The following is a 27,999-nucleotide window of genomic DNA, read 5'->3' on the forward strand; positions in this document are numbered from 1 at the left end:
CTCCTGTTTGGCGGATGGCTTTCATTTGACGGTGGAGGAGGCCTAGGACTTGCATGAGCTTGGGGGAGTGGGATGGTGAGTCAAAGTGGTCAGCCAAAGGACAATGGGGTTGTTGGGCATGTGTATCCCAGAGATGTTCCCTGAACCGATCCACGAGTTGGTGTCCTGTCTCCCTAGCACCACATCGAGAGCAACAGGCGCAGCAGATGAGGTTGGTGGATGTGCAGGAAAATCTCTGCTAGCTGTGGAAGGATACTTTGGGTGGTGGTGAGGGGTAGGTGTTGGGTGCAGGTTTTACACCTCATTTGACGGCAAGGGAAGGTGCAGGGTGTGGAGAATTAATTGGTGGGGATGGGGTGGGCATGGACCTAATGTGGGAATCACGGAGGGAGTGGCCTCTGCGGAATGCAGATAGGGTGGGGAGGGAAATATATATTTGGTGGTGAGATCTGACTGTAGGTGGCAGAAATGATGGAGGATAATGCACTGTATCCGGAGATTTATGGGGTGGAAGGTGAGGACTGGGAGGGTTCTATCCTTCTTGCGGTTGCGGGGTGGGGGGGCTCAAGGGTAGAGGAGCTGGAATTGGAGAAGATGCGCTGGAGGGCATTGTTGATCACGTGAGAGGTGAAATTGCAGTTCTTGAAATAGGAGGCCATCTGGGATGTCTTTGACTGGAATTGCTCCTCCTGGGATTAGGTACGGTGGAGGCAGAGGAATTGGGAGTAGGGGACTATGTTTTTAGAGGGGGGGGGTAGGTTGGGAGGACATATAGTCAAGGTAGCTGTGGAGTCGGTGGGTTTGCAGTAGATATCGGTGTTGACTTGGTTGATGGAGATGGAGAGGTCCAGGAAGGGGAGGGAGGTGTTGGAGAATGTCCATGTGAACTTGAGGCCAGGGTAGAAGGTGTTTATTAAGTTGGTGAACTGTTCAACCTCCTCATGGCAGCATGTGGAGGCACCAATACAGTAATCAATGAAGCGTTTGAAAAGGTGGGGAAGTTGTGGGTCTCCTCCATCGCCAAATCAAAGCCACCTGGCTTCATCTTCTGCCTTGGGACCCAAAACCATACGGTATCAACGGCATCTTTACTAGTTTCCAAATCTCTCTTTCTCCCACCTCATCCCAGAACCAACCATTCAACTCAGCACAGTTCTCTTGACCTGCCCATCTTCCTTCCCGCTCCACCCTCCCCGCTGACCTATCACAATTATTCCTCACCTGTCTGTATCCATCACCTTCATATCTACCTTCCCCCAGCCCCACCCCTCTATTTATCTCTAAGCTCCCTCTCCTTCCACATTTCTGATGAAGGGCCCCTGTCCTTCAATTTTCCTGATGAAGGGCTTATGCCTGGAACGTCGACTCTCCTGTTCCTCGGATACTGCTGGACCTGCTGTGCTCTCCCAACGCTACACATTTTGAATTCAGCAGAAGAAAGAAATGCCTTTGGCTTTTGCAACTGCAAGGGATATCAGATCAACGGTTTGTCTTTCTTGATATGCAAAGACTATAGAGAACTTCCCTAGCACCTGTGTAAGATTTGTATTACGCATATTTTTGCAGTCAAAAAGTTGCTGCAGAAATATTTGTATTGACTGTGAGAGACGTCAATCAGAGAGCCCACCCACTCTGCCCATTGTCTCCTCTTCCTCTTCCAGAGCTGGTTCACTTCCTATAGGGACTGAAAACCAAGTGAGGAGATGGTGAGTGAAGGAGCAGCTTTTATACAAATTGTATCCCATAATATCCACACCAATCTTCAGGCAGTCTGACTATCCTGTGGGCAGTCAGGGGTGGAAATGTCCCTTATGCTGTGTGAGAAGATCCAGCTGAGAGAGCTGTTTACTCGGTGCTTTGTGCTGAACTGTTTGACTGGAGCTGTGTGTTGGATATTTCCCTCTGATTTCCAGGCTGAGTTTTGTTGATGGCTCATTCCTGAATATGATAAGGTGAGGTGTCATTATCTGGGAGGTGCAGCTTGTCTGAGGAATCTTACTGATTTCCAATTGTTCGGTTATATGTGTGTTGAGAGCTGGTTATTCTCCTGTGGACTGTTTATTTTCTCTGGAGACATTTCCTAGAACTTCCTTCTTAGCTGCATTTAGGGTGGAACTGTTCTGTTTGTGTGTGTAGGATCCAAATGGTTCCTGTCTTTTCAAATCCTGCTAAGTCCTCCAACCACCCAATCTCTACCATCTCATTAGAAAAGAGAAAAAAGATGTGTGTTTATATATTTTCGGTCAGCTCCTTGCATCCAATTTTCTTTTTTCATTCACAGAATGTGGATGTCACTCATTAGGGCATCATTTGTTGCTCATAGGGCAGTTAAGAATTAACTAACCACCGTGGATCTGGAGTCACATGTAAGCAAATATCCTTCCCTGAAGAAGGGCTTATGCCTGAAATATCGATTCTCCTGCTCCTCGGATGCTGCCTGACCTGCTGTGTTTTTAAGGCACCATACATAATTGTTGAATATATTGAAAGATTTTACCTGAAAGCCTCAGATGTATCCAAAGTTTGGGTTCGGATTTGTTTGTTTTCCTAGTGCTGCACCTGATAGATTGCACACACCAAATTCCAGCTAAAAGTGTGCAGTATGTCTACTTTCCCGAGTTAAAGTAGAATCTTTGAATCCGTTACACTGAAGCAATTTTATCCTCAGCGTCTCGGCACTTCCTGCCCAGTGTGTTCACTTCAAATAATATTGGGAAACAAAGGAGAAATTTCTAAATCTGCATTAGACTGTCTTTCTCCTGAGTGTTTTTTAAACTAAAAAGGTGAAACTGGTCTTTGCCAGTATGACACACGATCATAATGAATTGAGAGCCCCGTTTTACAATCTGTCCAACTGTCTCTTCCATTGTCCTCGTGGCATCTAGGAAGATGCAGTCTGGGCTGAGGAAACAAAGTAGCCACATTGTCTGCCGTGGTCAACTATCCAGTGGCAGGCCCTTCAGCAAAGGGGGAGAAGGAGTTGAAGGAAATCATGTTTCCTTTTCATGTTTTACAGATGATTTGTACTGTGCTACACCACAGAAGAAGGACAGGATAGACCTTGCAAACAGATGTTGATCATCACCCAAGGAACAGCTGCAAAGCCGATAGATACTGACCACTACCTAAGGAACAACTGTGGAAAGACATTCAGTTCCTTCATAGCATTGCCCAACACAGAAGGCTGGGCAGTGAAACATCATCTAGAAATCTGAAAGGTCGGGGGACTTTGACACATCATCAGATCTGAAACTGGTCATGGTGAGCAGCCTTCCATCAGAACCAAGCTTTCTGAAGGTTGGGCTGTGGGTGATCTGTCAGGGTCAGGCTGAGTAGAAGTGTGAGTGACTTCAAGTGTGGAGAGAGCTTCAGTCATTCATCGAACCTCATGAACCACTGGCTCACTCCTGCATGTGAGAAGCTGTTCAAGTGTGAGTTACGTGAGGAAGACTCCACAGGCTCATCAGATCTCTGACCAGTCAAGCTGCCTCCGTTATTCATACAAGGACAGCAACATGGAAGGAAAACCATTTAAGTGTGAGGTGTGTAATAAATCGTTCTCCCATTCATCTTACTTTCGCATCCATCAACGCATTCACACAGGAGAGAAACCATTTGAGTGTGGGGAATGCAAAAAATCATTTGTCCAGTCATCGTACCTCCGCAGACACCAACGCAGTCACACTGGAGAGAAACCATTCACATGTGAGGTGTGTAACAGAGGATTCTCAGAACTATCAAGCCTTGTGAATCACCGACGTATTCACACAGGAGAGAAACCGTTCATGTGTGAGGTGTGTGACAAATCATTCTCGAGGTTATCAAATCTCCTTGCACACCAACGCACTCATACTGGGGAGAAACCATTCAAATGTGAGGTTTGTAACAGAGGATTCACAGAACTATCAAGCCTCATGAATCACCGACGCATTCACACAGGAGAGAAGCCATTCACTTGCGAGGTGTGTGATAAATCATTCTCGACATCATCGAACTTCCTTGCACATCAACGCACTCATACAGGGGAGAAGCCATTCAAATGTGAGGTTTGCAATCAAGCTTTTGTGAAAGCATCCAATCTCCTGATACACCAGAGAATTCACACAGGGGAGAGACCTTTCAAGTGCGTAGTTTGTAACCAATCCTTTTTGAAGTCTGGGAACCTTCGTGTCCATCAACGCATGCACACAGGGGAAAGACCATTCAAGTGTAAAGTGTGTAACAGGGACTTTGCACAGTCATCGGCTCTTGTGGGTCACTACCGCCTTCACACAGGTGAGAAGCCATTCACGTGTGAGGTGTGTGACAGATCATTCGCAAGATCATCAACGCTGCGCACCCACCAACGCATTCACACCGGGGAGAAGCCGTTTGTGTGTGAGGTATGTGACAAATCCTTCTCGAGGTCATCACAGCTTTTGCTGCATCAGAGGATTCACACAGGAGAGAAACCCTTTAAGTGCGAGGTGTGTGACAAGGCTTTCACACTGGCATCAACACTCGGGAATCACCGACACAGTCACGTTGGAGAAACGCCGTTTGGATGTGACGTGTGAGAAGAATCTTTCCTGAAGTAGTCACACCTGCGTGTGTACCAGTACATTCACACAGATGAGAAACCATTCAGGTGCAATATTTGTGACAAGGTTTTCACCCGCTCCTCTGTTCTCCCAAATCACCAGCGGATCCACACGGGAAAAGCAATTCAAATGTGACAAGTCATTCTCTTACTCATCAACAGACCGCGGACTCCAGCGTGTTCACACAGAGGAGTAGATGATCATGGCTGAGTATGCTGCGAATCTTCCCTTATGGGAGGCAATGGCCTAGTGAAATTATCGCTGGACTGTTAATCTAGAAACCCAGCTAATGTTCTGGGGGCCTGGATTTAAAACCCACCATGACAGATGGTGGAATTTGAATTCAATAAAAATCTGGAATTAAGAATCTAATATTGACTACAAAGTCAATGTTGACTGCTGGGAAAAATCCATCTGGTTCACTAATGTGCTTTATTGAAGGAAACTGTCACCCTTACCTGGTCCGGTTGACATGTGACTCCAGACCCACAGGAATGTGGTTGAGTCGTAACCGCCCACTAGACAATTAAGGATAGATTAGATTAAATTCCCTACAGTGTGGAAACAGACCCAACAAGTCCACACCGATCCTCCAAAGAGCAACCCACCCAGACCCATTTCCCTCTAACGAATACACCTAACACTATGGTCAATTTAGAATGGCCAATTCACCTGACCTGCACATCTTTGGACTGTGGGAGGAAACCGGAGCACCCGGAGGAAACCCACACAGACACAGGGAGAATGTGCAAACTCCACACAGACAGTTGCCCAAGGCTGGAATTGAACCTGGGTCCCTGGTGCTGTGAGGCAGCAATGCTAACCACTGAGCCACCGTGCTACCCATAGACAACAAATGTTGGCCTAGCCAATGAAACCCTCATCCCGATGTAGGTTTGCTCACTGAGCTGGAAGGTTAATTTTCAGATGTTTTGTCACCATACTAGGTAACATCATCAGGGATCCTCCGGATGAAGCACTGGTGGTATGGCCCAGTTTTTATTTATGCATGTAGGTTTCCTTGGGTTCGCGATGTCATCTCCTGTGGTGATGTCATTTTCTGATCATTTTCTTAGGAGGTGGTAAATGAGATCCAAGCCAATGTGTTTATTGATAGAGTTCCGGACTTTATCCAACTGGAACTCTATCAACAAATACATTGATTTGGATCCCATTTACCACCCCCAGAAAAAAAGATCAGGAAATGACATCACCACAGGAGATGACATCACCAACCCAAGGAAATCTAAATGCATAAATAAAAAGTGGGCGATACCACCAGTGCTTCACCCGGAGTCTCAATGATAATGTTATCTAGTATGGTGATGAACCGTCTGAAACCGAACCTTCCAGCTCAGCGAACGAACCTACATCCAGAACCTCGACCTGAGCTACAAATCTTCTCAAATCTTGCCAACACCCTCCTCCCATAAATACATTTAAAAAAATTAAAAAGGTCATTGCTGCAGAGGATCCACACGGGGGAGTTATCTTCTGGTCTGAGATTTGTGCAAAAGCATTTGGAACATCTTTGACCCATCTGGGATATGGGCAAAGTGACACTTGGATAAACACATCCACTGTGATCTTTGTGGTAAGATTTTCACTCAGTCTTCTGGTCACCTCAAGCATCATTGGGTCCAGATTTCGGAGTGAAACCATTCAAGTATGAGGTGTGTGACAAGACTTTCACAAAGTCAGCGTATCTCCGGGTCCATCTATGCACTCAAACAGGGGAGAAATATTTCCCGTCTATGTTCTATAATAAAGCCTCCACATTGTTGCCAGACTTCCTGAAACATCAATGAGACACACAGGAGGTAAACCCTTCTACTGTGATATGTATCAGGATTGTTTCCCCTCCTTTCTCACACACCACTCAGAATTGGAGCCAAGTCACTTGATTCTATTTCAGTGAGAATTGTCTGTGTTGTTTACCTTCCAATGATGTTCCAAATAACTCCCTGAAACCTCTCCCAACATAAGTCCAAATGTTTAAAGAAGACCGCTTTATCCTTTGAGCTGATCACCGAACACCAAGAGAAGATATCAATATACATAGAAGCTCCTGAACAAACTGAGCATTTTTTCACAGTAGTATCAGGTACAAATAAGAGGTACAGTCAGTAAGTTTGCAGATGGCACTGAAATTGGAGGTGTAGTGGACAGCAAAGAGGGATACCTCAGATTACAACAGGATCTGGACCAGATGGGTTGGAGGATCTGAGCTACAGGGAGAGGCTGAACAGGCTGGGGCTGTTTTCCCTGGAGCGTCGGAGGTTGAGGGGTGACCTTATAGAGGTTACAAAATTATGAGGGGCATGGATAGGATAAATAGACAAAGTCTTTTCCCTGGGGTTGGGGAGTCTAGAACTAGAAGGCATAGGTTTAGGGTGAGAGGGGAAAGATATAAAAGAAACCTAAGGGGCAACCTTTTCATGCAGAGGGTAGTACATGAATAGAATGAGCTGCCAGAGGATGTGGTGGATCTTGTACAATTGCAACATTTAAGAGGCATTTGGATGTGTAAATGAATAGGAAGGGTTTGAAGGGATATGGGCCGGATGCTGGCAGGTGGGACTAGATTGGGTTGGGATATCTGGTTGGCATGGACGGGTTGGACCGAAGGGTCTATTTCCATTCTGTACATTTCTATGACTCTATGACTAAGTCACTCACTGACTCTCACTCTAACCAAGAAGACAATCAGATATCAGTGGTTAGAAAGACTTCAGCTTCTGATCAACCAACATAAGGGCCCGGGGAGGAGTAGCCATTCTTGTGGTGGTAATGGAATTGACTTCAGTGTCTCTGGTCTATGGAGGAGGAGAATCAGCCAGGAATCCTGTTCTTCATCAGTGAGCCCAGCTGGGAGGGCAGGATGTGTCTCAACTGTGAAGCCAAGTCAATATCTAGAGGCTGTCTTCCAGGACAGTATCTTGAGGATTGGACGGGATGTGAGAGGCCAACAGTTGTCCTTTATTTAGAAAGGATATGGAGATGCCAGAGTTGAACTGGGGTGGACAAGGTTAAAAATCAAACGACACTATGTTATAGTCCCTGATAGAGAGGTAGAAGATACAGTCCAAGGGCAGCTAGTTTTAAAGTAGTCAACGTTTTGCTTATAAATTCTGTATTTTATGCCTCTCCGTTATACCACACCTGAGGAAGGAGCTGAGCTCCAAAAGCTTGCAATTTCACATAAACCTGTTGGAGATATAGAAAGTAGTGAAATAGATGATGACACCTTGCAAAATGTCCATATTGCAGAGGAGGAAGTGCTGGATGTCTTGAAATGCATAAAGGTGGATAAATCCCCAGGACCTGATCAGGTGTACTCTAGAACTCATTGGGAAGCTCGAGAAGTGATTGCTGGACCTCTTCCTGAGATATTTGTATCATCAATAGTCACAGGTGAGGTGCCGGAAGACTGGAGGTTGGCTGACGTGGTGCCACTGTTTAAGAAGGGTGGTAAGGACAAGCCAGGCAACTATAGACCGGTGAGCCTGACGTCGGTGGTGGGCAAGCTGTTGGAGGGAATCCTGAGGGACAGGATGTACATGTATTTGGAAAGGCAAGGACTGATTAGGGATAGTCAACACGGCTTTGTGGGAAATCATGTCTCACAAATTTGGTTGAGTTTTTTGAAGAAGTAACAAAGACGATTGATGAGGGCAGAGCAGTAGATGTGATCTATATGGACTTCAGTAAGGGATTTGACAAGGTTCCCCATGGGAGACTGGTTAGCAAGGTTAGATCTCACGGAATAAGGGGAGGATTAGCCATTTGGATACAGAACTGGCTCAAAGGTAGAAGATGGAGGGTGGTGGTGGAGGGTTGTTTTTCAGAGTGGAGGCCTGTGACCAGTGGAGTGCCACAAGGATTGGTGATGGGTCCTCTATTTTTTGTCATTCACATAAATGATTTGAATATGAGCATAAGAGGTACAGTTAGTAAGTTTGCAGATGACACCAAAAATTGGAGGTGTCGTGGACAGCGAAGAAGGTTACCTCAGATTACAACAGAATCTTGATCAGATGGGCCAATGGGCCGAGAAGTGGCAGGTGGAGTTTAATTCAGACAAATACGAGGTGCTACATTTTGGGAAAGCAAATCTTAGCAGGATGTATACGGTATGGTCCCGGGGAGTGTTGATGAACAAAGAGACCTTGGAGTGCAGGTTCATAGCTCCTTGAAAGTGGAGTCACAGGTCGATAGGATAGTAAAGAAGGCATTTGGTACGCTTTCCTTTACTGGTCAGAGTATTGCATACAGGAGTTGGGAGGTCATATTGCGGCTGTAAAGGACATTGGTTAGGCCACTGTTGGAATATTGTGTGCAATTCTGGTCTCCTTTCTATCGGAAAGATGTTGTGAAACTTGAAAGGGTTTAGAAAAGATTTACAAGGATGTTGCCATGGCTGGAGGATTTGAGCTATGGGGAGATGCTGAACAAGCTGGGGCTGTTTTCCCTGGAGCGTCAGAGGCTGAGGGGTGACCTTATAGAGGTTTACAAAATTATGAGGGGCATGGATAAGATAAATAGACAAAGTTTGGGTGAAGATTTGTAGCTCGTGTGCTCATTGTTGTGATTCTGTTCCCCGAGCTGGAAATCTTTGTTGCAAATGTTTCGTCCCCTGTCGCGGTGACATCCTCAGTGCTTGGGAGCCTCCTGTGAAGCGCTTCTGTGGTGTTTCCTCCGGCATTTATAGTGGCCTGTTCCTGCCGCTTCCGGTTGTCAGTTTCAGCTGTCCGCTGTAGTGGCCGGTATATTGGGTCCAGGTCGATGTGTTTGTTGATGGAGTTTGTGAATGAATGCCATGCTTCTAGGAATTCCCTGGCTGTTCTTTGTTTGGCTTGCCCTATAATGGTAGTGTTGTCCCAGGGCAAGCCAAACAAAGAATAGCCAGGGAATTCCTAGAAGCATGGCTCTCATCCACAAACTCCATCAACAAACACATCGACCTGGACCCAATATACCGGCCACTACAGCGGACAGCTGAAACTGACAACCGGAAGCGGCAGGAACAGGCCACTATAAATGCCGGAGGAAACACCACAGAAGCGCTTCACAGGAGGCTCCCAAGCACTGAGGATGTCATCTAGACAGGGGACGAAACGTTTGCAACAAAAATTTTCAGCTCGGTGAACAGAACCACATCATAAATAGACAAAGTCTTTTCCCTGGGGTTGGGGAGTCCAGAACTAGAGGGCATAGGTTTAGGGTGAGAGGGGAAAGATATAAAAGGCACCTAAGGGGCAACTTTTTCTCGCAGCGGGTGGTACATGTATGGAATGAGCTGCCAGAGGAAGTGGTGGAGGCTGGTACAATTGCAACGTTTAAAAGGCATTTGGATGGGTTTATGAATAGGAAGAGTTTGGAGGGATATGGGCCAGGTGCTGGCAGGTGGGACTAGATTGGGTTGGGATATCTGGTCGGCATGGACAGGTTGGACCGAAGAGTCTGTTTCCATGCTGTACATCTCTGACTATATCCTGGTGTTCTTTGAATTTTGACTTTATGTAGTAAAACACCTCAAAGTATTTTATAGCGACGTAATGAGGCAAAAGTGAACACCGAGACTGAGAAGGCAATATTAAGAGGGGATGACAAAAAATATAGTGAAGACCTGGGATTGAAGGACCCTCCTAAATGAGGACAGAGAGACGAAGATGCAGGGTGGGTTAAGAAAACAGCTTTTAAGCGTGGAGTCTGGGTGTGGCTATTAATGTTAAGGCTTGGAGGGAAATTGGGCTGGAGGTGACAATGATTAGAAGGGGGTGATGCCATGGAATAATTTGTCCTTTAGCATAAGAATTTTAAATTAGAGGCACTGAGGGCCTGGTAACCAGTGTTGGCCAGTGAGCACAGGGGTCATAGGTGTGTGAGTTAGGTCAGAGGGCAGGGTGTTTGAGCTGACCCGAGGAGAGTGGAAGATGGGAAGCTGACAGAGGATTGGTATGGGCTAATTGAGAATCAGCAACAGCCTGAAGGAGAATTTCAACAGGAATTAAACTGGTGTGGGGGCAGGGCTGTTTTGGAAATGGGTATTGTTACATGGGAGGAAGCAGGTGATCTTTGTGATGGAGAGGGTGTGAGACCGGGAATTCAGGGCCGGAAGGTTAAAGTGGAAAACACTGACCAATTGTTGTTGGAGCCGAGAGTGGAGAGAACATTCAAGAATAATTTAAGGAATGTAGGAACTGGATTAATCCCTTGAGTGTTTTTCATTATTCATTAGGACATGGTTGATCCATAGCTACACTATCTACCTACCTTGACTCTAAATGTTAATCCCCTTTTCTAAGAATAAGGCTGTGTTCGCTGACATCAACGCATATGCTTTAAACATTGTGTGTCTGCATAAAGCTTGATGGAAATTGCATTTCCAGGAGGGGAGAGATTGGGACCCAGAAGAGGGGGGAGATTTGGATGGAGATGCCCCATCAATTTATCCCCCCCCCCCACCACCCGTCACTTTAACTGGTCAGATCACCCCCCGAGCATGTTCTGCACTCCAGGTCTTCCACTTCTAACTCCACCAGCTCAGTCTGATATCCTGGTGTCAACCCCTGCTATACCCGGCTTCCCGGGTCCTTATCTCCCACCCCTCTCTATCCTTAGTTCTGTTCCACTTCCTGATTTGCCTTCCCTTGCTCTGAATCTCTCCACCCTCTCCAGCATCGAAATTTTCAGTCTCCGAGATCCAGATTGCAAACCCCTTCCGCTCCTGGGTTCTGATTGTCCCACCTCACTCTGGGTAAAGGTGAGATCTGGGGATACGGGTGAGGGGTTAGGAGGCTGAGTGATGATGGAGTCCTGGCAAGACAGGGATGAGGGTGGGCATGGAAACACTGGAGAGAACTGGAGGAATGGTGAAGGTTGGGGGAAGGGGGGAATGGAAGGATATCGAGGGTGGAAAAAGGATTTTGGGGGAGAATGTGAGAAGCACCTTTGATTTCCCTCAGCCACTGGTCTGTTCTGGAACCGTGTGCACATGCAGGCATAGTGGCAATGCAGTATCAGCAAACACTGCCTGACAGTAAACCTAATAATTTCAGTTTTGAAACTTCTAATTGTCTCCCAGCCTCCACTGATTTGTGTGGTGAGAATGTTCCGGATCTAGGCCCATTTTAAGACCATAAGAAATAGGAACGTGAACTGGCTGTTTGGTCCCTTGAGTCTACTCTGCCATTCACTAGGATCATGACTGATCTGACATTCCTCACATCTACTTTCCTGCCCTTTCCCTGTAACTCTTGATAATGAGTCTCTGTACTTAGGCCTTAAATATACACATGGACTCTGTCCCCACAGCTGTCTGTGACAAGAACATTCATAGACTCAACCCTGTGAGATTGGCATCCCTGTATTCGGACACGATGACCTCTGCTCCAAGGCTCTACCATAAGGGGAAACATCCTCTCAACTTTTACCCTGTCAACCCCGCTAAGAATCCATATGCTTCAATAAAATCCCCCCTCATTCTTCTAAACTCCAGTGAGTCCCACCTGTTCAGCCTTCTTGTGAAGAAGTGTTTACTGACATCACCTCTGAACAACCTCGCTCTAACTTTAATGTTCCAACCCTTTTTCTGGATTCGTCCCTAACAGAGGAATGTGGTATTCTGAGAGTTTCCCTGGATGTGAGTGAGTAGGTGTGTGTTAGTAACACCAGCCAGCTCTCTCAGGAGTGGGTCTGGGATAAAATCAGATCCTGCTTTAGTTGGTGATGCAAATACCACAGGGAGGAAGAGGCTGTTATGTTGCAGTGATAATGTCCATACCTCTGAGCTTGGAGATTGGGATTTAAGTAATAGCGTCTCTGAACAATTTGATTAAGAAACATCAAAACTACAGGTAATGCTTGTACCCTGCTGTCTGGGAGGAAGGCTATCCTTTTATGAGGGAGTCAGAGTGAGTCTCTACAGACCTGAGTTCCCTCAGCTATTCATAATTTTACTTTACACTCTTCCAAGATGTTGGCCAGATGAAAAAGAGCTTGAGTTATTGTTTTGATGTGAGCGAAACAATGTGTTTGTGTTCTTTCAATTCTCTACATTTGGTTTATTATAAATCATATTTATAAAGAAACAATCTGATCAACAGCCTGGTGTGTTCCTATTCACTGAAAAACTCAGGATCATACAGTCAGAGTTCTGTAGACAATTTACTGTGGGCTGAGACATTTTCTCGATAAATGGGTTTGTAATTTCTACTTCACACCATCATTTTTGCAGATGATACAAAGATTTTTGTTTAAATATCAACTTGCATAAATTCAAGGTGTGTGCAAACATTTTTCAGCCAATGAAATGCTTTCATAGTGTGCTGCCATTGTAGGAATGTAGGAAATGTGTGTGCACAGCAAGATCCCAAAATTAGCAATATAATAATATCCGGATAATCTAATTTTGTGAATAACTGCAGAATCTATATTCACTAAGATTTTAGGGATCAATCTGCTACTTATCTTCAGCAGCAGCATGGAATCTTTTACATTGGCCAGAGAGTGGATGGAAATTTGGATTCACTAAGCTGAAAGACGGTACACCACATAGTACAGCATTCCCTCAGGTCTGGACTGAAATATTCATGTCAATGGAGTGAGACTTGAAGTCACAACCTTTAAGTCAGAGGTGAGATTCGTTACTGAGTCAGGTCTGACAATACTTACAATATTTCATAGGAACATAGGAACTAATAGCAGGCCTTTCAACTCATTGAGCCAGTTGTTTTAAACAGATCATGGCCAGCCAGCTATCTCTATGCTTCCCCGCCCCCTGCCCCCTCCAACTACACCTTTGATGTACTTTGTATCCAAAAGACTATTGATGTTCATTCTCAGTCATTTCAGTTGTATTCATTTCGTTTCTTTAGGGTTCAGTCCCAACTGTGTACAGATCCTTTTCTGCAAAAACCAGCAGCTTGAAAGTTTGATTTGATTTGACGTGGTTACTACTTAGAGCTTAGGTGTCAGTGTGGTATTTCTGTCTGGGCTTATGAAGCTGTAAAAACTGGTCAAGTCCCTGGGGTCAGCTGGAGTCAACATCATAAGGGATTGTTTTCAATCAGTACTGTTGATGCACCATTTCATTTTCCTTCAATTAGGCTGAATCCCAACAGTGTGGAAACAGGCCATTCGGTCCAACAAATCAACACTGACCCTCTGAACAGCATCGCCCCCAGACACACCCCTCAACCCCATCACTGTAACCTTGTATTATCGGCTAATCCACCTAATCCATATATCCCTGGATGCAATGGGCAATTTAACATGGTCAATCTCCCTACCCTGCACATCTTTGGACTGTGGGAGGAAACTGGAATACCCAGAGTGGGCGGCACAGTGGCACAGTGGTTAGCGCTGCTGCCTCACAGCACCAGAGATGCGGCTTCAATTCCCGCCTCAGGCAACTGTTTGGAGTTTGCACATTCTCCCCGTGTCTGCATGGGTTTCCTCCGGGTGCTCCAGTTTCCTCCCACAGTCCAAAAATGTGCAGGTTAGGTGAATTAGCCATGCTAAATTGCCTGTAGTGTAGGGTGAAGGGGTAAATGAATGGATCTGGGTGGGTTGCTCTTCGGAGGGTCGGTGTAGACTTGTTGGGCTGATGGGGCCTGTTTCCACACTGTAAGTAATAAAATCTAAATCTAAAAAAAATCTAGAAGGAAACCCATGCAGATACGAGGAGAATGTGCAAACTGCACACAGATTACAGATTAGATTACAGTATGGAAACAGGCCCTTCGGCCCAACAAGTCCACACCGACCCGCCGAAGCGCAACCCACCCATACCTCTATACCTAACACTATGTGCAATTTAGCATGGCCAATTCACCGAATCTGCACATCTTTGGACTGTGGGAGGAAACCGGAGCACCCGGAGGAAACCCACGCAGTCACGGGGAGAACGTGCAAACTCCACACAGTCAGTCGCCTGAGGCGGGAATTGAACCCGGGTCTCTGGCGCTGTGAGGCAACAGTGCTAACCACTGTGCCACAGTCTCTCTGGAGTTCGAACAATATGTCGTAATGAAATTTGAAGAATAACCCACTCTTCCCAGGAAAGCTCTGAGTCCGAGTAGGGTTTTGAGCTTGCTTTCAAATTCCTCGATGACATCCCCCTTTGCTGCAATCTTTTCCACCCCTCAGTACTGCACAGAATTGTCAAACAACAATTTTTGTGCTCAAGACCTTGGGGGCGGTACGGTGGCACAGCAGTTAGCACTGCTGTCTCACAGCGCCAGAGACCCGGGTTCAATTCCCACCTCAGGCGACTGACTGTGTGGAGTTTGCACATTCTCCCCGTGTCTGCATGGGTTTTCTCCGGGTGCTCCAGTTTCCTCCCACAGTCCAAAAATGTGCAGGTTAGGTGAATTGGCTGTGTTAAATTGCCCGTAGTGTTAGGTGAACAGGTAAATGTAGGGGAATGGGTTTGGGTGAGTTGCGCTTCGGTGGGTCAGTTTGGACTTGTTGGGCCGAAGGGCCTGTTTCCACACTGTAAGTAATCTAATCTAATCTAATCTAATCAAGACCTGAACGCACAACCCTCTGACTCAGAGAACAAGGATTAAAGGTTGTTGCCAGGGCCGCACAAGCAGTTCCTCAGGTCTTGGGCCCCCGAATAAACATTCCCCAACACCCTTTATTGAAACATGTTATAAAATGTGGAAAAAAATTAACTAATTATTGTTTACATACTGCATTGATCATTAGGCAAAAGTGAGGACTGCAGATGCTGGAAACCAGAGTTTAGATTAGAGTGGTGCTGGAAAAGCACAGCAGGTCAGGCAGCATCCGAAGAGTAGGAAAATCGACGGTTCGGGCGAAAGCCCTTCATCAGGAATGGAGCATCATTAACCTAATCAAATCAAAATGCATGAACCTAATCAAAATTGCTTCGTTAGTCAAATGATTTTTTTCAAAGTTTGCTTCAGAAAAACTCCTTGGAGAATAAAAAATACAACCACAAACGCAGGTTCTGGCTCGGTGCTTATCTGATTTTGTGTTCGTTTTAGCAACATAATCCAACTGAATTTGACTGCATCAAGAATTTTAAATGTAAATTACATCAAGCGTAAATGGAGTTTTTGTAATCTTTGACACTGGTTTATTAAACAGCAGCCAGAAAGCTGGTACGAACCAAAGAAATGATCACAGCGCCAGATGGGAATAATGAGAGTGAGGACTTCCTGCCGATTGCACCTTTTTGAGTTAGCTCTTCAAATAGTCAGGTTTTTTGGGTGTTCAGCCATATTCATGACTCTAGTCTACCTGCTGGGGCCAACAGCTATTTCAGCAAACTACAATCCACAGTCAATAGTTTATTCCAGTTGTGTTGTTATGGCCCAATCCAAACCCCTTTGGGGAGGCACGGTGGCTCAGTGGTTAGTACTGCTGCCTCACAGCACCAGGGACCCAGGTTCAATTCCAAACTCGGGTAGTCAGAGGGGAATGGATCTGGGTGGGTTGCTCTTCGAAGGGTCGGTGTGGACTTGTTGGGCCGAAGGGCCTGTTTCCACACTGTAGGGAATCTAACCTAATCTAATCTAATCAAACCCCCTCAAATTACATTAAGAATATAGCCTCAACCCTAACTTTTTTTTATTTTAAACGTGAATGCCAGGCGTTGCATTCTGGATGCAATTCAATTGGTCAGACTGCCAGATTGAAGCAAAACACACTTTATTCATACACTGTAGTTAAAATACATCAAAAGAAAGAAGGAATTGGAATACATTTTCAGAAAAGTTAACAAAATAATAGATTATTTACTACTACTATTCCACTGTTTCTGTAACATCCCATGAGAGCATCCTTGACAAAGGCAAATTCAGAAAAATATATTATGTGTCATTCTAGCAGCAGGAAGAGAATCCCCCAGGTTTTAGCTGAGAGAGGAAGAAACACAAGACCCCAGCAGCAGCTGCCACCGATAAACCTAAAACTGAAAATCCTCGTTCAGACGGAGCTTTCCCCAGCCATTCAGGCTGCTTCTATACTTCCAACTTTATAAAAAAGCCCCAAGGCCACCAAGCTGTTTATGGGCTTTCAGTTAACAGCTCATCACCTTTGTCTAAAAACCTCTCTTCAAACAAAAGGACAAAATATACCTCTTAAACCTATAGTTTTGTCAAAATGTCCCATAAATAGAAGAAACAGTTAAAATTAGTATTGTTACATTATTCCCTTAATAATGTAGAATATCTTCTGCTACGTATAACTTAATATCGTGCATATTCTATTAATACCAATCATCTTTACAACAGTAGATGACACTGGATTTGGAAGAGGGGAGATAGATGAGAACAAAAGAATCAGGAAGGAGGATTGACAAGGGGGGTGGAGAGGAGTAGAAAATAATGAGAATAGAGAGAAAGAAGTGAGAGAGAACATAGAGGAAAGAGATATATGAAGGAGGATAGTGTGGAAAGAAGACAGAGGGTAGTGCCTAAGAGATGAAGACACAATAGGAGGTGGAGGAACAGAGCAAATTAGCTTCTGATGAGAAACATCTACTCTCATACAAGAAATTTCTGTCAAACGTTTCCCGGGGGAACTGAGCAAAGCTGCACTAAGTGGGGTAACATTCAAATGGGACATTGTCAAACTTAAATCCTCACTTTCTCTGTTATCTGCTTCTTGGTCACCTCCATTTAGAGTCATAGAGGCCTACAGGAAGGAGACAGGCCCTTTGGCCCAAACTGGTCCATGCCGACCAGAATGTCGGCACATGCTAATACCATTTTGCTGCTTTTAGCCCATATCTTCTAAACCTTTCCTACCCATGTATTTGTTCAAATGCCTTTTAAATGTTGTTAATGTGCCCGCCTCAACTACTTTCCCCTGGTAGCTCATTCCATATGCATACAACTCTCTGTAGAAAAGTTGTCCCTCAGGTTATCTTTTATTCTTTCGCCTCTAACTTTAAACTGATGCCCTTCAGTCCTCGATTCCCCAGCCCTGGGAAAAAGACTGAGTGCATTCACCCTATCCAAACCTCTTATGATCAATATATCTATATATCATAACCTCTAGATGGTCCTACCTCAGTTTCGTATGCTATAAAGAAAAAAGTCCTAGCTCGTCCAACCTCTCCCTATAACTCAGACCATTGAATCCAGGCAATATCCTTGTAAATTTCATCTGCACTCTTTCCAGTTTAATAACATGCTTCCTATGACAAGGTGACCAAAACTGAACACAACATTCCCAAGTGCGGCCTCACCAACGTCTTGTATAACTGCAACATAACTTCCAAACTTCTATATTCAGTGCCCTGACTGATGAAGGCCAGTGTGCCAAAAGCCTTCTTCACTGCCCTGTCTACCCGTGACTCCACTTTCAGAGAACTGTGCACCTGAACTCCAAGGTCCCTCTGTTCCACTACACACCTTAAGGCCCCCCCCCATTCACCATGAAACTCCTGCCTTTATTTGACTTTCCAAAATGTGAGATCTCACACTTATCTATATTAAACATCATTTGCCATTTCTCAGCCCACTTCCCCAGCTGATCAAGGTCCTGCTGTAATTTCTCATAACCTTCCTTACTGTTCACAATACTATTTTAGTGTCATCTGCAAACTTATTAATCACGCCTTATATATTCTCATCCAAATCATTGATATAGATAACAAGCAGTAAAAGGCCAACACTGACCCCTGAGGCACTCCACTAGTCACAGGTCTCCAGTCCAACAAGCATTCTTCCACTATTATCCTCTGCTTCCTACAATCAAGCCAATTTTATATCCAATTTGCCAGCTTGCCTTGGATTTCATGCGATCTAATCTTCCAGAGCAGCCTATCATGTGGAACCTTATCAAAAGCTTTACTGAAATCCATATTGACTACGTGTACTGCCCTGCCCTCAATAACCTTCCTGGTCACTTCTTCAAAGAACTCTAACAAAATTGTGAGGCATAATCTCCTACTCACAAAGCCATGCTAACTACTCCTAATCAAACATTTCCAAATTCATGTATATCTTATGTCAGAATCTTATCAAGTAACTTACCCACCACAGATGTTAGGCTGACTGCTCTATAATTCCCAGGTTTTTCTTTGCAGTCCTTCAGAAATGATGGCACAACATTCGCTGCCCTCCAGTCTTCCAGGACCTCATCCATGGCTAACGAAGATGCAAAATATCAGCTAGGACCCCAGCCATTTCTTCTCCTGCCTCTTGCAGTGTTCTTTGATATATCTGGTCAGGGCCAGGAGATTTATCCACCTTCATACATTCTAATACATATAACACCTCCCCTATTGTGATATGGACTGTCCCCAAGATATCATCACTAACTTCCCAAGTTCCAAAATCTTCATGTCTTTCTCCACAGTAAACACAGAGGAGAAATATTCATTGAGGATCTCACCCATCTCCTGTGATTCCACACACACACGTCCACTTTGTTCCTTGAGGGGCCCTATTCTCTGTCCAGTTATTCTTTTTCCTTTAATATTCTTAAAGTACCTCTTTAGATTCACCCTAATCTTCTCAGCCAAGGCTATCTCGTGCACCCTTTTCACCCTCCTGATTTCCTTCTTCAGTAAACTACATTCCCTGTAATCCCCCAGGGATTTCCTTGATCCCAGTTGCCTGTACCTGAGCATGCCTCCTTTTTCTCTGGTCAAAGCCTCAATATCTCTTGTCATCCAGGGTTCCCTATTCCTGCCAACCTTGCTTTCCACCTTCCCAGGAATGTATAGACCTTGACCTCTAGCTAATTCACTTTTAAAGGCCTCCCACTTGCTGGAGGTCCCTTTAACTGAAAACAAACTATTGCAATCAACCCCTGCTGTCTAATTCCATCAAAATTCGCCTTGCCCCAATTTAGAGCTTGAACCTGTCAGTTTCCAAAGTTTCCGGAAACTCTTGCTTTCCATATTTTGAGCAATATGAATTTCAAACATTTCACTGAATCCCTACACTGTGCAAATAGGCCGTTTGGCCCTACAAGTCCTCACTGACCCTCTGAAGAGTAACCCACCCAGACCCACCCCTCTACCCTATTATCCTGCATTTACCCCTGACTAACGCACCTAACCTACACATCCATGAACACTATGGGCAATTTCGCATGGCCAATTCACCCAACCTGCACATCGTTGGATTGTGGGAGGAAACCAGAGCACCTGGAGGAAATCTACACACTACAGTGTACAGAGAAATTTATGCAAACATAAATTTATTCGTATAGAAAAAGAAAATAATTGTATTCCCTTACGTTTAAAATTTATTTCATTTTCATAGTCTGTAAAGAAAATGGTCAAACATGAAAAACAGTCAGTATTGTTCTTGTATTTCCCAATGTCATCCTTCCCTACAAAAACATCGCAAACATGTAACCTTGCACTTATTAGGATGTTCTTATCGGAAGGATGAGAGCTGTTGGAAACTCAGCTGGTGTCAGCTGGTTACTGAGGTGACTTTGTCTCTCTGGGGAATATTCTGGCAATGTCAGTACTTCTTTGAATTCATTCTGGGATTTGGACATCCGTGACTGTGCCTGAATTTGTTGCTGAATCACTGATATCCCTTGAGAAGTTGGTGGTGAGCTGCCATCTTGACAGTCTGCAGTGGTGTCAGGAAGGGATTGTTACTGTGATAACTGCTTTTGCATTTATTGGAGGATGGATAACCTCTGGGACCGATGGTCATTCAGTTTCTCACTGAGTCAATGATCTGCCTCATCGGCAGTCCGCAATGAAGGAGCTTCTCTGGCTGCATGCTGGTGACTGCCGTTTCGATAACAGATGTGACAGTTCCCTTTGCCCCTGCATGATCACAGTGTCCAACCACTTGACACAGGTCTCAAATTACCACACCGGCTGGCTTTTTGTGAACACATTGAACATCTGCACTCTGGCTCTCCAACTCTCAGTTTTGGCAATGACATTTACACTGGATCAGGTTGATTATGATGATCCCTTTGGCAATTTTCACCAGTTCCTCATTCTTTCTGTTTGACTGGAGATGATGTGTGGTTATTAATTTCCTAATCAATGATGTGACGTCTGAATTCTTCCCTTGTGAATTGAGGTCATTGTCACTGATCACAATGTCAGGAATGTCAGAACGGACTAAACTGAGCTTTCAGACATTCTACAATCTCACTGGTAGTCACTGCTCTCAATCCCCACTGCCTGAATGCGTCGATTGTGACGAGATAATCAGTTCCAGTGCGGGTGAAGCAGTCTACAAACTTCATCCATGGGCCATCTGGGATGTCACGAATCATGAGCAAATCTTTATCTTGTTCAGCTTGATGTTCATTACAAGCCCTGAACAGGATGATATGGTCTTTCAAATCATTACTAATGTTTGGCCAGATCAGCACTTTGCTTACCTTCCTCAGGCGAGACTCAATTCCTTGATTGTTTTGTGTGAGATGTGCTTCAGCATCTCGTTTCTCAGGAATGGGAACGAGATGCTGATCTTGCTCCCTTTGTACAAGATGCCATGTTGGGTCAGCACTTGTCCAGTATTCTGACAGGAACAGATGTGTACTTGATGGATTCGGTCCAGCCTTTCATCATTATCGTAGTTGGAGAGCTGCACCTCATTGTGCATTTTGCTTGTTTTGTTAGTAAGATGCTTGTTTCAGATTTGTTCCAAATCTTGGAGTCAGATTGACAGTTTCTATACCGATTTGCTGATGTTTTTGGAGACTGTGATGCCTTATTACTGAAGTAGCATTAATAGAATTCCTCCTCTCTATGTGCGAATTCATGGGGAAGATCAATTTGATATGCAAGACCCAACTTGCACATCTCATATTTGAATAGTTTAATGTTCCGCATGAATCCTTTGGTATACCAGGAACACTGAAGACATTGTGAGAGCTTAATCACAAACCTCAGACTTCAAAGGTTTACTCTCCTGTATGGATTCTCTGATGCAGCAAAAGATAGGATGACCTTGAGAATGATTTGCCACACATATTACATTTGAATGGTTTTTGCTCTGTGTGAATGTGTCGATGTACACGGAGGATTGATGATTGTGAGAACGATTTGTCACACACCTCGCACATGAATGGTTTCTCCCCGGTGTGAATGTGATGGTGTGTGCGGAAGTTTGTTAAATGTGAGAAGGATTTGTCACACACCTCACACGTGAATGGTTTCTCCCCGGTGTGAATATGTTGATGTATGCGGAGCATTGATGACTGTGAGAATGATTTGTCGCAGATCTTGCACATGAATGGTTTCTCACCTGTGTGAATGCGCTGATGTGTGTGAAGGTTTGTCAAATGCGAGAACGATTTGTCACAAACCTTGCATAAGAATGGTTTTTCTCCGGTGTGAATGCGTTCATGAGCACGGAGGTTTGTTAAATGCGAGAATGATTTATCACACACTTTGCATGTGAATGGTTTCTCTCCAGTATGAATGTGTCGATGTGCATGGAGAATTGACGACTGTGAGAATGATTTGTCACACACCTCGCACTTGAATGGTTTCTCTCCAGTGTGAATGCGCTGGTGTGTCTGGAGGTTTGTTAACTGCGAGAATGATTTGCCACATATCTCACATGTGAATGGTTTCTCCCCAGTGTGAATGTGTCGGTGGACACGGAGAGTTGATGACTGCGAAAATGATTTGTCACACACCTCACACACAAATGGTTTCTCCCCTGTGTGAGTGTGTCGGTGGACACGGAGAGTTGATGACTGCGAAAATGATTTGTCACACACCTCACACACAAATGGTTTCTCCCCTGTGTGAGTGTGTCGGTGGACACGGAGGTTTGTTAATTGTGAGAATGATTTGTCACACACTTCACATGTGAATGGTTTGTTCTGGGTGTGGAGGCTTTGGTGTTTACAGAGACCTGCTATGTCTGAGAATGATTTGTCACACACCTCACACATGAATGGTTTCTCTTCTGTATGACTGCATTGGTGTTTGTGGAGGACCAATGAGTCTGCGAATGATTTGTCAAACACCTCACATGTGACTAGTTTCTCCCCAGCGTGAACATATTGGTGTCTACGGAAGGTCGATAAGTCTGAGAATGATTTATCACAAACCTCACATGTAAATGGTTTCTCCCCTGTGTGAATACGTTGGTGTTTGCGAAGGGCCGATGAGTCTGCGAATGATTTGTCACACACCTCACATGTAAATGGTTTCTCCCCTGTGTGAATTCTCTCATGCTTCAGAAGATCCGAAGATTGAATGAATGTTTTGTTACAAACCTTACACCTGAAGGGTTTCTCTCCTGTGTGAATCCTCTGGTGTCTCAGGAGGTTGGACGAAGCCACAAAAGTTTTGTCACAAACTTCACACTTGAACGGTTTATCTTCCATGCAGCTGTCCTTGTGTGAACAGTTGTGCGACAAGCATGTAGAGCTCCTGTCTCTCACCTCACATGCAAACAGCCTTTCCCCTCCAGGAATGAGTCATTGGTTCATGAGGCTCGATGAATGATTGAAACTCACTACACTTGGAGCCACTCACACGTCTTCCCAGCCTCACCCTGACCGATCACCCACTGCCGAACCTTCAGAAAGGTTGGTTCTGATGGAAGGCTCCACACCACTGACCAGTTTCAGATCTGATGGTATATCAAAACTCCCCTGATCCGACTGATTTCCAGATAATGGTTTTACTGTCCAATCTCCTCAGTGTTGCACAATGCTGTGAAGGGAAACAGTGTGAATGTTCAGGATCTGGTAATGTTCAGGATCTACCTGTGGTGTTTATCATCCCCGTTTTCTCTGGTGTAGTACAGTACAATTTTCTGTAAAACAGAGAAAGGAATATTGAGTTCCTAAAACTCCCTCTCCTCCTTTGCTGAAGGAACTGTCTCCTCAGCTAGAGACTGTTCCACAGTGACTGCTAGTCTGCTATAACTTCATGTGTGTGTTGGTGGGGGGAGGGGTGGGGTGCAGCATTCAGATGCAAGGATGTCTGGTCGGCATGGACAGGTTGGACCGAAGGGTCTGTTTCCATGTTGTACATCCCTATTACTCTATGACAGTCACCTCCCCCCCCCTCTTTTTTCCAGCAGGTACACTGGATAGTGACCAGGGGCAAAGAATGTGACTACTTTCTGTCTTCCACCCAGACTCCTGTCTTCCCAGGCATCGTGAGGGGAATGGGAAAGAGAGTTGGCTGAATTGTAAAACAGGCTTTCAATTCACCACGTGCTTGTGTCATGCTGGTGTGCCTTTTATATAAAAACATACATGAAAAATGATCATTCAATCCAGATTGTCAACTTTCTTCTCTTAGATTAACAATGCAGAGATTGAGAGATAGAATCTTGCTGCCTCTATCCTATTTCACACCAAGTTCTGTTCATTCATCGCTGTCATGGTCACTGACTGATTCATTACTACCAGTCTGACAACAGATCACTTTTAAAAGTCTCATTGCTATCTACAATTCCCTCCATGGTTTCACTCTTTCCTAACTCTGTCATCTCATTTCGCATGACCAGATCTCTGCACTCCTCCATTCTGGACTCTTCAGCATCTCCCATTTCAATGTCCCACCAATTGGTGTCAGGAGCCACCACTAATGCCGTCATCTGCCGAGCCTCCAAACTCTGGATTTCCTCCTCTTAGGACCTTTTTGTGAATCAACATCACTGCCCAGGCCTTGGATAATGTCCTAATATCTCTGCCTGTGATTCAATGTCAGTGTTTGGGTGGTAACTGATTAGTGGGTGGTTATAACAAGGTCAGTAGAGTTTTATGGAGCTCACCCCCTCATGTTATTTTGAAGCCTAGATTGTGTGAACTTCGGAGACTGGGGATGCTGTCTCAGAAAAGTTTAGGTTTTTTTGACCAAGACTTTTCTTCTCGATGAAAACTGTTTGTTGTGTCCCAGGGATTAATCTCTAGCTCATTGGGCCAGATTTTCTGGGGAGAGGCAACCACATGCAGATTGTTGCTCAAACCCTTCTTTTGTTGTGAAAGAAGGGAAATCCACATTTCTGAGAGGACTGTCAGAGGAAGGCCCCCTTTCCACAGCTGCTGCATTTAGAAATGTAAAGGCCCTGGCAGTCACTTTGACAGTGATGTGAAAGGGCAAGTATATAAGGTAAGTGTGAGGAAATGGTGAGGTGCAGCAGAAGTGTCCCTACCTCTAAACCAGGAGGCTGGGTTCAAGTCCTACCTGCTCCACAGATGTATAAAATACATCTCTTAAAGTTGATTTGAAAACATAAGGTGAGCGTGATATTTGGTTGCTGGGAGGGTAAGTGCCAGGTAGAGAAAGGTTACAATGCCAGATAACAGGGTGCCAGCTGGTGAGAGGGTAGGACAACAGTATGGGGTATCAGGTGCTGGGTTGCCCAATGGGATGGCAGTAACATGCCAGCTGTATAGAGTGGCAGTTGGGGAAGGGCAGGGGAGGGGTAGGTGCCACGTGAAGTATTTTTATTCATGGGCTTTGCTGCCTGGATAATATTTACTGCCCATGCTAATTGCTGTTGAGAAGGTGATAGTGAGCTGTTTTCTTCAACCACTGCTCTCCATGTGCTGTAGGTCAACCCTCAATGACCTTAGAGAAGGAATTCCAGTGTTATGACCCAGTGATACTAAAGGAACAGTGATATATTTCCAAATAAGGAGGTTGAGTGGCTTGGAGAGGAACATGCAGTTGGCTTTGTTCCCATTTATCTGCTGCCTTTGTCCAGCTCGATGGAAGTGGTTGTGGATTTGGAAGGTGCTGTCTCAGGATCTTTGGTGAATTTCTGCAGTGCATTGTGTGGAGAGTTCACACTGCTGCTATTGAGCATTGGTGATGGAAGGAGTGGATGCTTGTGGATGTAATGCCAATAGAGTGGTTGGTTTGACTGGATGGTGTCAAGCTTCTCGAGTGTTGTTGGAGCTGCACCAATCCAGGCAAGTGGGGAGTATTCCATAGCACTCCTGACTTATGCCTTGTAGATGGTGGATAGACTTTGGGTAGTGAAAAGGTGAGTTACTCATTGTAATATTTGGAGCCTTTGACCTGCTCTTGTAGATGAGAAAGGGAGGTGGTTAGATCGGCTATTATAAGAGATAGTCAGTGCAAATGTTACTTGCCATTTGTCAGCACAAGCCTGGCTATTGACCAGATCTTTTTGCGTTTGAACATGGACTGCTTCAGTATTTGCGGAGATATTCAATGGTGTGACCATCACTGAATCTCCCATTATCAACATCCTGGAGATTATCATTGACTAGAATATAAATACAAGAACAGGTCAGAAGCTCCGAATCTAACAACAAGTAACTCACCTTCTACTCCAAAGCTGAATATGCATGAACCAAGTTAGGGGTCAATTTAACAGATACTTAGGGTTTAGGCTATGTATTAATTTAACTTTTCTTGCCTAAGTATTTTTCTGAATTTCACAGAGCCATCTGAGGTCTCCTTTTTTTAAAGAAGACCTTTGGAGGATTGTTGGTAGTGAGGAATTGCCCAGCAGAGAGAAATAAAAATTCCCAGGAAATTCCTGCAGAGTCTGCTCAGATGGAGTTTTTATAGGCTACCCAGACTCAGATCTCATATACTCTGGAATAATGGCTGTCTGGCCAGTGGAAAACCTGCCCCATTATTTTCCCAGTAGTACACACTGAGATGAGAACCACTGCTGGGTAATATCAGGGAGGAGGGCTGCAGCTTAAAGGAACATCTTTCAGTGCTCCTTGACAAAATTTAATCCATGTTCCTATCCTCCTCTGCTGCCATTTGAGGTTCTAACCCCACCTCCCTTTACAGTGGATCTATCTGCTCGGATTGACAGTCAATCAGATAGTGAGCAATAAGGGGAGTCACGCTGAATACCTGGTCACTTTCTGCATGTTACACACAAATAATAAACAGCAACCTGCATTATGGAGCACCTTAAGCAGCCTTTAGTGTCCTAAGGTGCAGTGCAGGAGTCTTAACTAAATTTGGGTGCGTTCTGTGCACAGACTTCCTGCTACATTTCCTACGATAGCTAAGGAACCACAATTTAAAAGCACTTCATTGTCTGTAAAACACTTTGGGACATCGGATATTCGTGAAAGGTTCTGTATAAATGCCAGCCTTTTTTGTCCTTTTCTCCAGAGGTTACAGAGAGAAGATGGTGGGAAGTCTCGGAGGGATAAAAAGACGGGCAACAAATAAATCCCAACACACAGAAAGATCTGACGATTTACAGTACACAGAGTAAGAACCAGTGCCAAACACAAACACAAACACAGAACTTAACAACAGAAAATCTGTAAGAATCCTCAGACACTCTGCACTTCCTGGATAATTACACCTCACCCTCTCATCTTCAGGAATGAGCCACCAACAAAACTCAGCCTGGAAATCAGAGGGAAATGCTTCCAATAAACACACTCAATATCCAACACACAGCTCCTGTCAAACAGTTCAGCACAAATCACCGAGTAAACAGCTCTCTCAGCTGGATCTTCTCACACAGCATAAGGGACATTTTCACCCCTGACTGCCCACAGGATAGTCAGACTGCCTGAAGATTGGTGTGGATATTATGGGATACAATTTGTATAAAAGCTGCTCCTTCACTCACCATCTCCTCACTTGGTTTTCAGTCCCTATAGGAAATGAACCAGCTCTGGAAGAGGAAGAGGAGACAATGTGCAGAGTGGGTGGGCTCTCTGATTGACGTCTCTCACAGTCAATACAAATATTTCTGGAGCAACATGAGTTTCCCGAAATAAATCAGAAATTCCAGGTGAAACTCAGCAATTCTGGTAGCATCTATGGAGAAAAAAATCAGACTGAACATTCGAGTGCAGTGATCCTTTGTCAGATTTGATAAGCTTCCTGAAGCTTAGGAAACTGGTGAAACGAGTTGACTTTGAGCAACAGATCAGGTGAAGATTTAAAGTTGTCATTGTTCCATCTAAATAAACCTCACTTATTGCAACTGCTACCTCTGTTTCCCTGGTAAATATTAAACAGAGCTTTCTCGTGTGGAAATAGCATTTTTCATCTTCAGAGGTTTTCAAAGTGACAATATCAGGTGTAGTATGTGTAGCCTCCATCTGTTGGACAGCAGATCAGAAAGAAAAGTGTCCAGGACAATGATGGCATGCAGTGGTTGGATCAGCACATGAATTGGAGGAAAGGAGACAAATTGTCCTATATTAGTCAAAGTAAACGGCTTTGCAAAAAAATATTATTAGATTCCCTACAGTGTGGAAACAGGCCCTTCAGCCCAACCAGTCCACACCTCTGAAGAGTAACCCATCCAGACCCATTTCCCTCTGATTAATGCACCTAACAGTATGCGCAATTTAACATGGCCAATTCACCAGATCTGCACATCTTTGGACTGTGAGAGGAAACCAGAGCACCCGGAGGAAACCCACGCTGACACAGGGAGAAGGCGTAAACTCCACACAGACAGTCACCCAAGGCTGGAATTGAACGTGGGACCCTGGTGCAGTGCAA

General features: G+C 44.7%; 1 protein-coding gene and 1 pseudogene across 1 annotated transcript; one reads left to right on the forward strand and one right to left on the reverse strand.

Annotated features, from left to right (window-relative positions):
* The first annotated feature begins 1,666 nt into the window (after positions 1 to 1,666).
* LOC122541603 lies at positions 1,667 to 4,887 on the forward strand (annotated as a pseudogene).
* Positions 4,888 to 19,802: 14,915 nt separating this feature from the next.
* On the reverse strand, positions 19,803 to 27,136 carry LOC122541591 (zinc finger protein 271-like). Its single transcript, XM_043678442.1, has 2 exons — positions 27,113 to 27,136; positions 19,803 to 23,332 (listed from the first exon to the last, which is right to left on the reverse strand). Exon 2 carries the CDS (start codon positions 22,896 to 22,898, stop codon positions 21,459 to 21,461), a length of 1,440 nt encoding a protein of 479 aa, XP_043534377.1. The 5' UTR covers positions 22,899 to 23,332; positions 27,113 to 27,136; the 3' UTR covers positions 19,803 to 21,458.
* Positions 27,137 to 27,999: the final 863 nt, after the last annotated feature.

This window comes from Chiloscyllium plagiosum, chromosome 37 (assembly GCF_004010195.1).
Source record: "Chiloscyllium plagiosum isolate BGI_BamShark_2017 chromosome 37, ASM401019v2, whole genome shotgun sequence".
Classification (NCBI taxonomy): domain Eukaryota; kingdom Metazoa; phylum Chordata; class Chondrichthyes; order Orectolobiformes; family Hemiscylliidae; genus Chiloscyllium; species Chiloscyllium plagiosum.